At 45.9% G+C, this 15,947-nt stretch overlaps 1 protein-coding gene across 1 annotated transcript in view; it reads left to right on the top strand.

The window, feature by feature from the left end:
* The window catches only part of COL13A1 (collagen type XIII alpha 1 chain), a 100,104-nt gene that overhangs the window by 20,768 nt on the left and 63,389 nt on the right, over positions 1 to 15,947 (top strand). The window contains exons 3-7 of the mRNA XM_034062175.1: positions 7,171 to 7,178; positions 9,796 to 9,822; positions 12,402 to 12,437; positions 13,077 to 13,103; positions 14,817 to 14,867. Coding sequence (XP_033918066.1) covers positions 7,171 to 7,178; positions 9,796 to 9,822; positions 12,402 to 12,437; positions 13,077 to 13,103; positions 14,817 to 14,867 — 149 coding nt within the window. The remainder of the gene's footprint in view (positions 1 to 7,170; positions 7,179 to 9,795; positions 9,823 to 12,401; positions 12,438 to 13,076; positions 13,104 to 14,816; positions 14,868 to 15,947) is intronic.

Below are 15,947 nucleotides of genomic sequence, written 5' to 3' on the forward strand. Positions count from 1 at the left end.
GAGTGAGGTTTTACTGGAGTGATAGCTTGTTGCATTGGCATGTGTGTCTTCAGACTAAGAGTTGCCAGGTCTTGTGGAAATGTCCAAGTATTTGAGGTGTACTTAAAAACACAGAAGGAGATGGAGGTGGGACTATGAGTACACCAAGAAAATGCTGAAGAAGTTCATTGTGAATGGGAAGGAAAGTTTTCTCCTCAATGGACCATGAGAGCTGGTCAAACCAGACAGGAAGGACACCAGGTTCCTAGAGAAGCACTGCAAGAAATCTCTTAGCCTTTGAGGGCTGGTAGAGGACCTGTGACATTTCAGAAGGTAAGGGCAAGGCAGAGGTGGTGACGGGGAGGGACTCAGTATCCCTCTGTGATAAGCTAAACAGACACCATGTCTTCTTCCTTTACCAAGTTGTCTACCGTTGACTTGTGCAGTGAGCTGGAGAGCAGGTTTCTATTTGAGAACTACAGTTCAGGAGGTAAATGGGCCCCTGAGGTGGACCAGTGAACATGACCAGAGGTCCAGAAAACTTGGCCTCTGTGGAGAGACTGGGAGAATTAGGTTTTGTTTAGTCTAAATACAAGAGAAGACTGGGGAATGGGACAGCAGACTTCAAACATATAAAAGGTAACCGCAAAAAGGAGAGAAATAAAAAAGCTGTTTTTTGAGTTTATTGTGTATCAAAGGTCATTGACTGCCTTCAACAACACTGGAAATTTTGGGTAGTCTCTAAGAAAGATAATAAATATTACCTTATGAGTCAGGGCATGGGTATTGCCTGGGTCAGATCACTAGGGAAGAGTGCAGTGTCTCCATCCCCAGAGGACAGCAACAGGTTAGGGAAATATTTGCCCAAATGGGCTAGGTAGAGATGTTTTTCTTTTGGTTGCTTTGAAGATGTTCCCTCCTCAATTTCATGTCTTTCTCATTCCCCAGGAATCCTTTAATCTCTGTTTGGTTTGCTCAGGGGAAGCAGAAGGGGAAGAGAAAGGGGGATAGTCAAGAGCAGCACTTTATGGCTGGTGGTTTGCACAAGCCCGGGGGCTCACTGGCTCTTTGGCAGAAGGTGGTGGAGTGGAGTGTGCTCGTGACCATCCATTTTCAATTTATCATCCAGGGCTCTGCACCAGTACTGAAAAACCCCGAGGGGGCCTCCAGACCTGAAGCACAAAATCCCACTGGGTGAGCTGACCCAGTGCGCTCGACCCAGTGCGCTCTACCCAGCCGTTTTCTCTGCTTTCTGTCATGTTAAGTGCTTCAGCACGACAGGGACAAATGCGATTGTTTGCTGCCTGGAAGGAGCTTGCTGACCCATGGATGCCTGCCAAAAATAAGCATTGTTCTGCCTGGTGTCATCCATCCCACTGTCTCTTCCCCGGTGGAGCCAGGGGTGCTGTGTTTGTCCTGGGTACAGCCAGCACCATACAGGCCATCAGCTCTTGGCCCTTCCCTGCCCTTTGTTTTTTGTATTTATCAGAATATTTCTGTTTGTCTATTGTTGAACCCTTTTCTTTGGCACATAAATCTGCCTATTGGGCTTGCTCTGGTTATGCCAAAGGTACAAGTTTTCCTTACCAAATTCTTCTGGCTCTGGTGGCCAACTAGCTTCTGTTGTCCTTACAGACACTTCTTGAAATAAGTGGATGTGTGGAGATGCAGTTAGAGTCTATGGCTTAACTCCAGCATCAGAACCTCTTTTATTTTTTGAGAGCACTAATTAGTCAAGTTAATTTTTCTGTGAGGCTCCACCTCATTGTTTGCTTTGGGCACAGCTTGCCGTGGACTACTCTCAGTGCTGTGCTTGAGGTCTTCTCCTTGGCAGGAGCTGGTGGTGGTGGTGGTGCACTGGGATGCTCAGAGTGCCTGAGCAGTGACTTTTATCCTCAACAGCTGCTGATATTAACTGCTGAATCTCAGTGATGTCATAGGTTTCATTTCAGAGGCAAGCCTGAGTGACTGGCATAACCTGGTGCCTCAGCTGAGCTTTGGTCACATTTTTTGGCAATGAAATCCAAATAGCCTTTTCCCTGTCCAACATTTCTATGGTCCTTTGAAGAACCTCTTGCTTCTCTGCAGGGTGTAGCTGAAAGACTGAGAGAGGGATGTTCTGGGGACAGAGCAGCCTGGTCTTTGCAAGGGGCTCATGCTCTCTGGAGAGAGTTACTCAGATTGTCTACTGACAACAGCTGAAGCAGAATTTCTGGAGGGTATATTTTGGGTAATCACTGTTGTTTAAGATTTCTCTTATTATTTTGAAAATTTCTATTGTCTTTAATTTTTCTACAACTAATAATAATGAATTATGGCAAGGCACACAGCAATTTTGCCTTTCATTTGCAGTTCTCAAAGTTAATGATCCCTCCACCTCCTCTTGTATCATTTGTCCCCTGATGAAAGTAGGGAAGAGGTCTCTAGAAGACTATGAGTACCCTGGATTTCTTGTGTGAAAACTGCAGCACAGCCAGCCTTTAAAAAAGGTGAAATCTACCATTTGAGCTCTATGCACCCAAGTGGGGTTTTGCTGTCTCCAAAATAGGGTCATGGTGTGCTGAACGTCCATGAAGCCATGAACAAGGGGATCTCTGCCACCCTGGGGAAGGTCGAGCTTGGGCTGCTGACATTTTAAGCAGCATTTCAAAGCTGATTGCCTGGCCACAGCTATGTTATTATCAATTAACATGGTCCTGAATGTCAGGAAGTAACTGTATCTCTCTAACTCTTTAAGGCTGCCTTCTGGGTCCTCTGTGAAATGGCTGGATTTCCTCACAGGGATGGATTACATGTTTACATCTCCCCTTCTGCTGGAGTGTGTAGTGAGGATGACCCAAGTGAGCAACAATGACATCTTTATGTTCCCTCTCTGTCCATCTTGTCTTGTGTATTCTACAGAGCAGAAAAAAAATTCCTCGTATGTGAGCTTTTGGAGCAGGGTGGAATACAACCACATCACAGACACTGGACTGCCTGAATCCAAGAAGTTCGAGAGAAGAAATTAAGCAGCAGCATTTGAGATCCTTTTAAGAACGGGCATATTTCCAGATGTCAGGAAATGCCCTTAAATGGATGGGATCATTTCAGTGATCCTATCAGTCCAGAGAACATTGCAATCTCAGAAGCTGAGGATATCTCTACCATCAGAAGGTCTCACTCCGCACAGACCCTCTCTAATACTGTCCAGCTTTTAAGATCTGATATTCTGGGATATGGGACTTTCCATAGTAGAATAAATATGACCCACTTACAAAAGAAGCATCTCTTCTTCTGAGCCTGAAGAGACTACAGCATGGAGGGTGGCTTTTTATCTCTTTGTGGGGGCGAGGGAAAAAGGGTCATTGTAGTTCTGTTTTATTTAGTCACGAGTTGAATGGGCCATGGTGGAGAGCAAGTGAGCAGAAGGCTCTGTGTCATGGCCCTGCTGTCCATCACAAATATGCCCCCTCTATGTGTGCAGTAAGGTAGACTCATCCAGTGTGCAGACCATGGCAGCTCATTTGCTTACTTGGGCTACAGGAAAGGCAGAGCTTCTTTAAGGAAAGTTTCTATCTGCATAAAAGCCAGAGCAGCTGAGAAGGGACAGTGCAGATGGTGCTAATTTCCAGAGGCCATATATTTGGAGGGACACTGGGTACCCCCACAAGACTTCATTGTTTTCTCAATGTTCATTTTCAGAGGTGCTCTGGAGGTCTTCTCTTTGCAGGAGGCTGCTGCTTCCTCCCACTTGTCCACTCCTGACACGTTTGCTCCATCCCCTCCTCCATCCCCTGCTGCTCGATAAGCCCTGCAGCTGGATAAACAGCAATTTCAGTTGCTTACAGCCCTCCAGTGCCTTTCAGTGAGGCACCAGCATGGAGAGAAGCTTCCCGAGCTGCTCATCGTGGGTGGACGGTCGTGCTGTAACCTACATGCCAGCATCAGCAGCGCTCTGGTCCCAGCAAGATCAGGTTCAAAACACACAGGATCTGGAGGTGCTAATTACAAATGTGGGCTCCCTGTTCTGTGCAAGGCAGAGGAATTTGGTGATCTGGGAGCTCTGGATCTGTCTGTAGGCTGGGGTTAGCTGTGAAATGGGCTTAGAAATGTTTATGGTGGCTTTGATTCCTGCTCTTTTGACTTCTTGTCCCTTTTCTGCTCACTATTTAGAGAAAGGGGGGTTAGCTCATCTCCTAAGCATCACCACTTCTATCTTACCCAAAAAGAGTCTGCTGTAAACACAGGAGAGTAGGAACCCCCATAGATGAAATTAGCACTTGTGGCTGTTGAGGTTGTTTGGTCTTTGTCATTTGTGGAGCATTTTGGAGTTCACCACCACCAAGGCCTGGCCCACCAAAGAGGGCAATAAGGCCTCTTTCTACAGAGCTGCCTCAATCTGCCTGGGACTGTAGGGGCCAGGGAGCATGTGGAACACCATGCAGTGGTGTTACAGTGATTCTGTTACAGTTCATGTTGCTTTCATGAAGGGTTCTGTGCCATCTGGTTGACTTGTAAGTTTACTCCCTTGGCTTACACGGGATAGCCAGCATCCCTGGCCAGGGGCAAACCTGGTGCATTGCATGAACACAGCTGGTGCTTCCCGCAAGAGGCTGTCTCAGACTGGCCATCTTTGGTTAGAGCAGTTGAAAGCAGAGACATGAGGATCCCCTCTGTTGTTTGCTTGCCCTTTCTTCTAATGTGCATTAGGTTGCTTCTTGTTATGTTAAAGACTGAGCATCTTTAGAAGCTCTGCTTGGGCTTCTCATTAATCACTGTGACAGAACATGACAAATCCACTTTGCTGAAGCATTATTTCACTTTGTAAAATCCCCAGGGCTTTGCAATAGCTTATCCAGCAGCACCTCCTCCCTCCCCACTATCCTTGGCACATCTTCCCTCCTCCTCCTTCAGCCCATGCAAGACGATGTTGCTTTTACAAGTGATTGTATTCGAGGGCTTCACTGTCTCCTGGGTTCCATGGATAGTCCCGGCATTTGAAGCCCAGTCCCTGGATGGTCTCTACTAATTGACTTATTGTAGCCAAGACTGTGTCCTTGCAGCTCACTGAGGTGTGTTTATACAAGACTGTGCAGGCACCTCTACATAACCGTTAATTTTATAGAGGGCATATAATGAAGATGGGCCTCCAATATGCCTCCTGACTTTGATCTGTGTGGGGTGTGTGGCTCGGTGGGACCAGAACTGCTGGCATTGCTGATTTACTCTGCTCTGCGGACGTAGCTTCTAGAGCAAGCAAAAGCTTGTTTTTTCACTCAGTGGTATTCCAATACCATTACACGGTGTGCTGCTGTCTGTTCACATTTGGCCTGCAAGGGTAGAGTGGCTCGGGGTTTGTTTGCCTTTAAATTTTTCTTTCACTATTAGCTAAATGGTTGGGTTCATGCAATCCACTAGTGCCCCAGTCTGCCCCTGTGCAGACAGGTAGGAGGGTTATTATGGGTCTATAGTGTTGCTAATGGAAATAAAGTCCGTATATTGGCAAGTTATAAGCATTGACCTTGTGACAGGGTGCTCACTCTGAAACAAAATCTCTCCAAAACAGTCCTCACAGAACTTTATTGTCATGCAGGCCAGACTTGGGAAAATGACTTTTTTTTCCTCCCAGTCTGGCATAAAACAGGATTCCTGGATCCAAGTCTGACCTTGCCCTCCAAAATGAACTTTCTGATGAGAAACACTGTTGTTGTTTAGACTGGGCATACCAATCAGGATAGTGACCCCAGCACCAAAACCAGTGACAGGCAATTGCCAGACCCAGAAAATCTGGGTCCCCCTGAGCCCCTGCCCTAAATTTGGGTGGAGATGCTTTGAGCTGTTGAGCTTTCTGGCTGTGAATGTTGGCTTTTTAGCACTATCTGTCCATCCCCACAAATGTGTTAAACATTCTTTTTTTTTTTTAACTAAAAGGTAACCTTTGGAGGTAACCTTTTTTAATTAACCATAATGAAAGCTGAGCAAAGGTCTTTAGAGTGCCATACACAATGCAGTTTTAGGGTACCAAAGCTTGATAGCCAAACCATTTGCTGAAGTCTTCGGTGTGAAAGAGTCATGCTAAGTGGAGATTTCCAATGTGGAAAATGTCTGTTCAACCAAAGTCTACAGTTTCTTTTGTGGACTTTCAGCCAGGGGTATTTTCAGAATGACGACGTATTCTACAGGTGCTCACCGGGACATCCACCTCCCATGCAAAGAAGAGGTTGCTGCCTGTTATCTGTCAGCTTGCCTGTTACGCTGATTAGTCTTACTTCCTGGCACTTCACATACAGAGAGGAAAAAAAAAAAAAAGAAAAAAGAAAACAGAGTGTCTATAAAGTATGGAAAATGTAGAACCCCCTGACAGTTGTATGGTATGTCTTGCTTCTCTCACAGAGAGGAAACCACAAAATAGTCAGTCCAGGGGTTTCTTTCCGCACACACATATCTGTCAGGATTTTGAGGAATTTTCTGGGAACTGATGAAAGAAATGTGCTGTTTAAGCCCTTATATATACTGTACAATAGTTCTGTATGAGGGAGATGCAGTGCTCCACATTGCCAGGTTCCAAAAAGCTTTCTAAAATGAAAGAAATCCAAAGGATTTGAGGAAATTCCTTCCAAGAGGGTCAGAATGGCTCCTATGGGAACAGAGCAGAAGCAAAAGGGGAAATAAGCTTGCACTAAAGAGAAAAGGTACCTGATGTGCTTAATAGCTCTAGTTTTGTCATTAACCTTTTCATGCCTTTGCAAGATCACCGATACTGATGGGAAATACATAGGCATTTTAGCAGGAAAGGGGCTCTTTTCCTCTCCACTTTCAGCTTTCTTAGCCCCCAAGGGGTGGGCAGGAGGTGAGGGGGAGTCACAAAAATAACAAGTCTCCTCGGCTTAGTGGTGTCACACTCATGGAGGGGATCCCTGCCTGCCAAAGGACCAAAAATGAGTTTAACAGTGTCAAGAGCTTGACTTGCATGGCCTTTCCAACACAGGACTTTCAGAGGCTGCCCGGCACTCCTGGTGACTGTAAAGCAGTGCTGCTAATTTTGGGGATACTTAAGTAATAAATAGGGAGTTTGTGGATGTGTATCAGCAAATTTGAGCAGCATCAGGATCAACCCCAAAAGATGGTACAGTGTGTTTATCTAATCGTTCTTGTCAGGATTTGTTGCATTAAAAAAATATTTAATGTTTTTTTTCTTCTTCTGTCTTTCAGGTCCACCTGTAAGTACCAAGCCTCTATGGTTTTAGAAGCTGTTGACACAGAGTTTGCAGGCCATGAACTAGCAAAGCCTTCTGTCTGTGGTGTCTGGTGTGGTAGCTGCCTTCACAGTCCTGGTAACCTGGGACCTCTCAAACAGCAAGTACTGTGGGACCCATATTATTGTGGGGTTGCTCTCTGCTGCATTGCAGCTTCTGGGGGTGATGAGAAAGAGAGAGCACAGGGATAGGGACATGGCAAACATGAGGGGCACTTGTATTTATTACTAGTTGGCCTCACATACCCTGGGGGAATCAGCTGTATGTGCTTCAATCCATTGGATGCCACATGCTGAATGAGACGTGTTTGCAACAAAGGGAAAGATAGATCACAAACACATGGCAGGAGCTGTAGCGACTTGTTCCCTGCTACTCTCGTGGGTTTGCTGAACTGATGGGCCTTGAAGTATAGCTGCACAATTATCAATTTCAGAGGAAAAATTGTGTTGACAGCCTCCTTTTTAAATGTTAGCTAATGCAAAACCTCAGTGTGAATGATTTAGGCTTCAGGAAAACAGCTAGGTTATTGCAGAATTTTCTTACAGCTACTAAGAGACCCACAGTGAACCAGAAGAAGCAATGCAATGAATGAGGCCATGTATTGACATCTCTCAGGATTATAAAGAAATGCTGTATTGTCTCTAGCATGATCCTTTCAGAGGAAATGGTTTATATTCATGTACAATACAGTAACTATGCTGGGTTTCTGTGGGGGAACATGAGAAGTTAAACATACGGTAGTCATCTTTTGTCTGTTCATGCAAAAATGTCTTAAACAGTTTGCAGATGATGTTCTGAGGAGAAGTAGTTGCTGCACAGCCTATTTTCCCCTTTCATGGAGTCAAAATGCTATAGACTGAACTCCCACAGATACACCAGCACATCCCTATTTAATGACAACAATCTTAGAAAAAATCTCACTTTCCAGGCCAAAAGGTCTGAAAGCATTTTACAGCTGGAATCCCTGATCCATGCAAACCTTCAGCAACAGTTGATCCTAGGGGCTTTCAGGACTGGCTGCTGAAGTGGATATATTTCAGTGTTAGCTTTGGGTTATTGGGAAGAAAGCACTGCTCCAGAGGAGCTGCAAGTGGAGTCCAGCTAGATCAGTCCCTACCATACTACCCTGTGCAAGCACAGGTCAGTGCTAAAGGGATGGGCCAGGCACAAAATTAGTGGTGATGAGGCATTTCTATTATTGCTAAGAGAAATTAGAGAGAAAACACAAGGTCAACACAGACGTCTCCTGGAGAGCAGTCTGTGCCTTTGCAGGGTGAGGAAGACATGCACTCCAGGCTTCCTCTGCAGCAATAAGGGCTAGAAACTTAATATCATAATGAAAGATTGAAGCCTGGCAGAAACACATGGGACCACCAGAGAAGTGCTGACAATATGTGCTACCGTATCCTGGCTTCTTGCAACCTCTGAACCTGTCTCTGCATGCAGACTTTCAGGACAGGCTGCAAGGAGTGCTTCAGCCAATGGAAATAACAAGAGGAAGTCAGGCAGACCGAGCATCATTAGCCAAAGTGGAATGTCTTGGGCTAACAGCGCCCTTGTCTCTTTCAGGACCTCTGGGTTTCTGATCAGCTCGGTTTACTGCCGAAGAGTAAAGCAAAGTCCTCCATGCCACCATAGGAAATATTTTTTCTCCCTCCCCCCCCAGTTTTTGTGATTAAAACTGCATGGAAACTCGAGTTTATGAACAACAGGCATGGGCTTCCGCCTGGATGGTTGTCGTATACATCATGCCGGATAGTAACCCCAAAGCACTGATGACCCCACTACTCTCTCCTGTTTTTTTATCCTGCCTTGCAAAACACAGCATATTGGGCAGCAGGGCTTAGCCCCCAGTGTCAGCTTGAGTTTGGGGATGGGCAAAATACTCATTAGAAGTGCACTGAGCCCTGCTTCTAGTGTAGGATGACCAGGAGAAAATACAGGAAAATGGCTGAGCAGCATCCCAGTGGTCACAAGGGCCTTTATGCTCTCCTCTTGCTCAACAGATGCTCCCACCGTTGTTCTTGAAATCAGTTGATGCTTTGGTGAAGACAGGGGCAACCCGCAGTCATGTAAGAAATTTGGTGAGATTGGGACTAAAAGGGGCAAAGGAAGGAAGGAAATGATGAAATGATGCAATAGTCCAGAGGTTTCCAGACTCAATTGCCGTCTGGACCACATCCGAAGAAAAAGATCCTCTCACGGACATTTTCTCTCCCATTTCTGAACATGCAACATTTCTGTGGCAATTGCAACAATTCCATACATGAAAAAATAATATTTAGCAGATGGAAAATCGGGAAAAAAGTCAGGGCCCTGTAATTAGCTTGTTCTCCATGGACTTCCAGATACCTTCAGAGCCTGAGCGGAGAGCTGTGGGTAGAGCCATGCCGAAAGGAGAGAAAACTTCACAAACAGGAGATTAGGAAACCAAAGCAATCAGAGCTCATGGTCAAGGAGCTGTTGAGAGTTTTTTAACCGTTCTGTTTCCTAAACCCTTTCACATGATTTTGTCTCTTTATCATACCCTTTCTTCAGAGTTTGAAGCTAACTTTTACCATTTCTATGTACTTTGTTTCAGGGCCTTACAGGAAGACCAGGGCTCCCGGTAAGTATTTCGTTCTTTCCTTTTTCGCTCCCTCATGCTCTGTATCTGGCAGTACTGTCATCAGTAGGCCTCCAGGGTTCCTAAACTGGGAGAAGGTAGTAATCTCATGTAGCAGTTCCGATGTGGAATACCAAATCCAAACAGCACGTGAGACATGTCTTGTAACAGAGTAGCGACCACAGGAGCTTTGTAGGAGCAAACTTAAGGGTAACATAATCCCTATGAATCCTCCTGCATGTAGGAAACATATTATGTTTGAAGATGCCTTTGTCACCTTGAGAGTCTGGTTGAAGAGGCAGTGCATAGTATTCTTGCTGGTGGGGCTTGCTAATTGCAGCAGGATTTAAAAGGCCTACGTCATTCTGGGTCAAATGTAAAAGTCTGTAATAACAGTGTCTGCATCTGAAAGAGATAGCCATGAGTGAAGAAGGAGCATAGGGCTTGGCGTTATAGCTGTGTGCTTTCCTGGCTATGGCTTCCTGCTCCCTGGGCTGCAGCTCACCTGGAGAATGCAACAGCTGTAACAGGTAGTTTCCTAATGAACGAAATGTAAACTGTGCTGCTGGCTCCCCCTGACTCAGGACAGAGGTTGCTTGCTGCCTTTTGTGCTCCTCCAGTTCCAATGTGGGAGCTGCAGGCAGCTTTGCATGACCTCATAACCAACTTACATGGTATCATCCACCTTGGAGTGCTCTTTCCTGGCTCCCTGTCACAGACAACCTTTCATTATAAACATCTGGCATTTATTTGCTGTCCTATTGGGAGCTCTCCCTTTGCTATTATTGCTTGAAGGCCTGTAATGCTGCCCAGTCACATACCAGACACAGTGCTGTCATGTACCACTCCAATACCAGGTACCTGCTGGAGACCTGACACAGCTCTGACCTCAGCTTAGGCTCTGCCTGCCTGGGCACTAGCCACTGCAAAACCAGCTTTTACCTCAGACTATGAGGGAGATCAGCCTGAGCTCAGCTATGGAAGAAAGTAGCATTTAAGAGGCAAAAAGCACAGGAAAACTCAGTATTTCATCCTCCAACAGCCACAGATTAACCCCATGGCAAAATGCTGACACCAGGAGTTTTGCTTGCTGCCAGCACACAGACACAGGCAAATATTAGTGGGATTGAGAACTGACCTAAAACCCTAGAATAAGTAGCTTCCTATAATATTTCATCTACAAAATTTACAATCAAGCAGCTGCTTAGCTTTTCATCCATCTGCAAGGGATGGTTTTGCAAAGCATATGTTGCTTTTCAATTTATGAAAACATGCACTGCATGGAAAGGAATGCTGCCAATACTCAACAGCCCCCCAGCTACGCAGAAGGAGGTGGCTAAAGTTTCACCAAGTAGTGGTTTATCCTAGGCAATAATGTCTGCGTTTGGGATGCATGGCCAAAGGAGCCTCTGTGCATACACTGGGCAAAACAAAGTTACGTGCATTCCCCATTCAGAGATTTCACACTACGTCCACACGTTGGAACTGAACAGGGGGAAGGCACAAAGAAATGGCATCAATGGAGCTGATGTCTCCGGCTGCATAAACCAGGAAACCGGGTTTACAGCTACAGGGGGGCAGGCAGCCATTGGCAGGGCCACTGTGTTTTATATAAGGAAACACCAAACATTGGTGGAAACAGAACTGAGAGATAATTATCGCATCATTTTTGCAAAATATAGACCAAAAGCTACATAACTGCTGAAGCCATGTTTGTCAAGATCCTTTAGCAGGCAGCTGCTATCTTCCAAATCTGCATAACCTTCAGTTTTGGTGAACAGGAATATGCAAAGGGAATTGATTTAATTCTTTTTTTTTTTAATGTTTATTTTGGCAAATTGCATAGTTAAATGTAGGAAACTGCCTTGTAGGTAAGTGCCCAAAGAAAATTGCCACCAGTCTTGTGTTCACGTGTTTATGAGGCTCTGCTCAGTGTCACTTGACCCAAAGTCATTCCGCAAACCACACTTTGGGTTTTTCACACCGTGACAATGCACTGAGAAGTATCTCAAAGGGGTAGAGGACACTGAACACAGCTGCTCATATGTCTTCTTCTAGACATGCTTTTTCCTGTGTCAGCTTGTTTTCCCACATTTTTCTTTTGCAGGACAGGACTGTATTTTCAAGTCTAAGAGAATCCTGTTTGAAACTGATAACTCTATAAATAAATAGCTAACACCCAGATGACTTTGGTAAAGAGAGAGTAAAAACATGACAGTTTGCTAATGCAGGAAGCCCATTCCCAAGATCTGGATTTTATGAAGCACTGGAAATTGGGATTATACTTCGTTAGGCTGAAAACTCTTGCTCTTATGCTGCCTAAATCACCAGGTGTAATTTCTGTTGTGAGATGTGCTAGTCTGTCATATCCACATGTCAACTTGTGATTTATGCATGTTCTTAAAGACAGGTTCAGCTACACACAAACACACTTTCTCTCACTTGCTGTCTCACTCTCTCAAAATCCCTGGACTCTTGCACTGCAATGTGAAGCCACATCTGTGGCATTGTTCATTTGTGCTGTTTTATAACCTTGCTTTTGGTCAGTTTCCAATTGCCTCTGATTTTGCCTTAATTGCCAGGGAGACAAAGGTGCGATGGGGATCCCTGGACGGCCGGTAAGTGGAAACTTCTTGTATGTGCCTTGCTCTCCCCATCCTCTTCTACTCCCAAGATTTAGGGCGGGACTTTCAGGGTGATCCTCTGTGGGTGTCAGTGTGAGCAAAGCCATATTCCCTGACCCCCACACCTGAGGGGCTCTGCTTGTCACAGCAGGGTGGCCAGCCCTGCAAACTGCATGCATGCAGTATGGGGGCTTTCCATTCACTCTTCCACATTGCTCAGGCCCTCCTCTGGTTCAGCAAGCACCATCCTCCCATTCCCCCAGTTGGGTGCCTCTTGCTGCCACCTCATGCGTTGGCTGGGCTTGCTAACCATGGGCTTGCTAACACACCTCTGCTGCCACAGGTGGCTGCCCTTTCCAAACAGCTCTGCCCTGAAAAAAAGGGGGTATCTCCTGCCTATCTGAGCACTATATTTTGGAATTGCTCTTTGCTTAGGCATCCCAGGGTGAGGATGGGGAAGAGGGCTGGGGCAGGAGCTAAGGCCACTTTGCTTATTCCAGTTCCATAGCCAGGGTTTTGGTGTGGGGTAGTGTACCCTTGCCGCTGACGCCTGTGTTTGTGTGTCTGTGTCTCTCTCTCTCTCTCCCCTCTGCATCCTCTTGCATGTGGCTGTGACGGGTGCCACTGACCCAGGGATTAAAAGGGCAACCCGGAGAGAAGGTGAGTCAGCTTCTCACAGCCCTTAGCATCCCCAGATGTCCTGATCTAGGGCCAGCCAAACCCCCTCAGTCACAGTCATGGCTGCTGCAGCCAGCTTTGGGCTTTCACCCCCCCAGCCTGCCCCTTCTTCCCCAGCAGTGTGAGTTTATCTCCCAGATTCCTTCCAGGCCACTCAGCCTCCAAAGATGCTGTGTTTCTTGTTTATGACAGTTTACTAACAGCATAATAGCCAGCGGGCACAGGCAGGGCTCCCTCCAAGCCTTCCTGAGTTTTAACCCTGACGTTTCTTCCTTGCTGGCAGCTCTACTTGCCCTAGTCAACCCGCAGCTCCCTTCCACCTCCTAGGTTAGCCCAATCTCTGGTGCAAGCTGTAACACAGAAGAAAATGGCACAGCACACTCCTATTTCTGATAAAGTGATATGTCTTCTTACCAAGTAAAATTGATGGTGTAATTTAAGCCTGTGAAATGCCATCTCACAAGCTGTTTGCTGTCCACTGAACTGGTGTTTTATACCTGCAAAGAAATGACATCCTAATGCTTGCCCGCATGTTTTGATGTGTTTGACATTTCAGCATAGTCTATTTTCCCCGGAGCTGTGAGTATTCCCCAGCTATGAGAGCAGCAAAATTAAAGTGTTTGGTCTGTGTGAATAACAATGTATAGAAACTAGGAAAGGGATGTATATTCACCTCATAGGGGATCATCTGCATGCTGCCATATCAGGTCCATTTGCTCCTCTTCTTAGAAGATAGAAAGAAAAACACAACAAGGAGGGGGCAAGGTAGGACAGAGATTCTACTTCCTTGCCTTCAAGCTACTGCTTGCTCATTGAAGCCAACAGTACCTAACAGACCAAAATTTCACTGCCTGAAGCCATCCTGCCTTTTCTCTGTGTGTCCTTGCATTTCTCTCTGGCCAAAGTTTTCAGCAACAAAGGATAGCAGATAGATACAAACAAACAAGGGAAAAACTACTCTTAATTGCCCATGCTTTCCCAGAGCCCTCTGCGAGAGTCCTAGGTCCCAGCTGTGTTTTGAAGAGAGCTCTGCTTGCTTGCAGGCTGCTTGGTTTATGGGATGCTCCATCCCAAAGCTCCCCAGGCCTGGGCGCTTCTGGAACTGCCTCTCAGGAATATGCCATGTTTTCCAAAGACAAGGACATGTACTGCACAGTGCACATCGTGGGTGGCTAGGAGCTGGAGAGGCAGTTGTTTTCTTTTCCAGCAAGGACTTTGCTGTTTTCATCCACATCACAACTGAGTTTGAGAAGCACACAAGTGAGGCATTTCTGAAGGCAGCCAGTGAAGTCCTTTCAGCTCCCATTTCTGTGGAGCCCAACACACCCCTTCTTTTCTTTCTTCTGCAAGACACAGTCCTTCTGGACTTGCAGGAAATAAACAGCAAGAGTTTTAGGCCATCTTTCACACTTGCAGTGGAGCTGAACCTGAGTTTTGCCAGAAAGTGTTTTATGTGTTTACAGTTTCCCTTGCTGTGCAGCTTCCATTTTCTGGTACATCTGAGTAGCTCCGAATGACATCTTTTCTTCCAAAGTAGGGGGCAAGAGATGGGGGAGGCTGGAACAGCAGCTGCTCTATAAGCCCTAAATGTCTCACACCTTAAGTTTAACCCTAGTCTTGTTGGGAATATAATTGTCTTTGTATTTTCCTCTCCTCAGATTTTCATCCCTTTTCCTCTCCCTTGTATATCTGCAGGGTGCTCCAGGAGAAGCAGGCATGTCTATCATCGGGCCCCGTGGTCCACCCGTAAGTGGATTTCTCTCTATTTTTGACAGATGCAAGATGTGGACAAGTTACAAGGAAATACTTAGGAGGGGCAGTAAGACAGCATCAGCTGGAAAGCAAAAATTCTGTGTCATGTGGTTCCCATGTTGAGCAAGATTTGGTTTTATACCCCTATTATGTACTATATATAATGAAATTACAGCTCATGCTCTATGGCAAATGAGGACGCCTTCCCTTGAAGGAAACCATATTCTTGTATTTAAAAGGAAGGAGCATATTTCCTTCTAGCAACAGGGCTGCTACCACTTTTGGAGAAAGTACACCCTTTGCCTGGCTGATCTCAGCCTTTGGTTTCATTGGCAGAAGACAAAACCACTGATTTTGCAGAAGAGCAGGCTCAGAGTTAAGCTAGTGACTTGGGAATTCACAAAGATAGGTAGTTCAGGGTTCTTCAGAAATCCTTGTCAAGTACCCAGAATCTTGGGGATTCTTCGACACCACAGTTACCGCTATCTGGAAAGCCCCTTAGCTGGCTGGGGACCTGAGGAAAGTGTAGGCAAGATTTTGCACCCTCTTCCAGCAAAAGCACCCCTGCAAGGTGTAATGAATCAACCAGACAAAGCAAGGATAGGGTTATAAAAAAAGACCAACATGAAGGGTTGGAGCATATGCGTGCATGAAGCCTCTGCTTTTGAGTGGGTGCAGCCAGTCCTCTCCACTCCATCCCTGCACAAACTCTCCTGGAGATTTCTATGACAAAAGACATGGAGACTCAATTCTCTCTCTCTCAGTGGGCACTTCCAACTTTGATTAACCTTCGAAGAGCACCACCTTTGACCCGCAGAGAGGATGGGCTGCCAGCAACGTTTGTTTCACATCAAAGGTCAAGTGAGAGAGCCCTGGGCAGTGCAAACACTTGTCTACATCTGGCTTTCCAATTAACTCTCCAAAAGCCCCATGATAAATGTTTCTAATAACAAGCAGGTTTGCCGGTTCCCAGGCCCACCTGCCTGGCACTCTGGAGTTTGGGAAGTGACAGAACCAAAGCCCAAGACACAAACAGGAATCTTCAAGTGTTTTATATCCAGCAGATAGGCTCTT

The sequence above is a fragment of the Melopsittacus undulatus genome, chromosome 4, assembly GCF_012275295.1.
Source record: "Melopsittacus undulatus isolate bMelUnd1 chromosome 4, bMelUnd1.mat.Z, whole genome shotgun sequence".
In the NCBI taxonomy this organism is placed as follows: domain Eukaryota; kingdom Metazoa; phylum Chordata; class Aves; order Psittaciformes; family Psittaculidae; genus Melopsittacus; species Melopsittacus undulatus.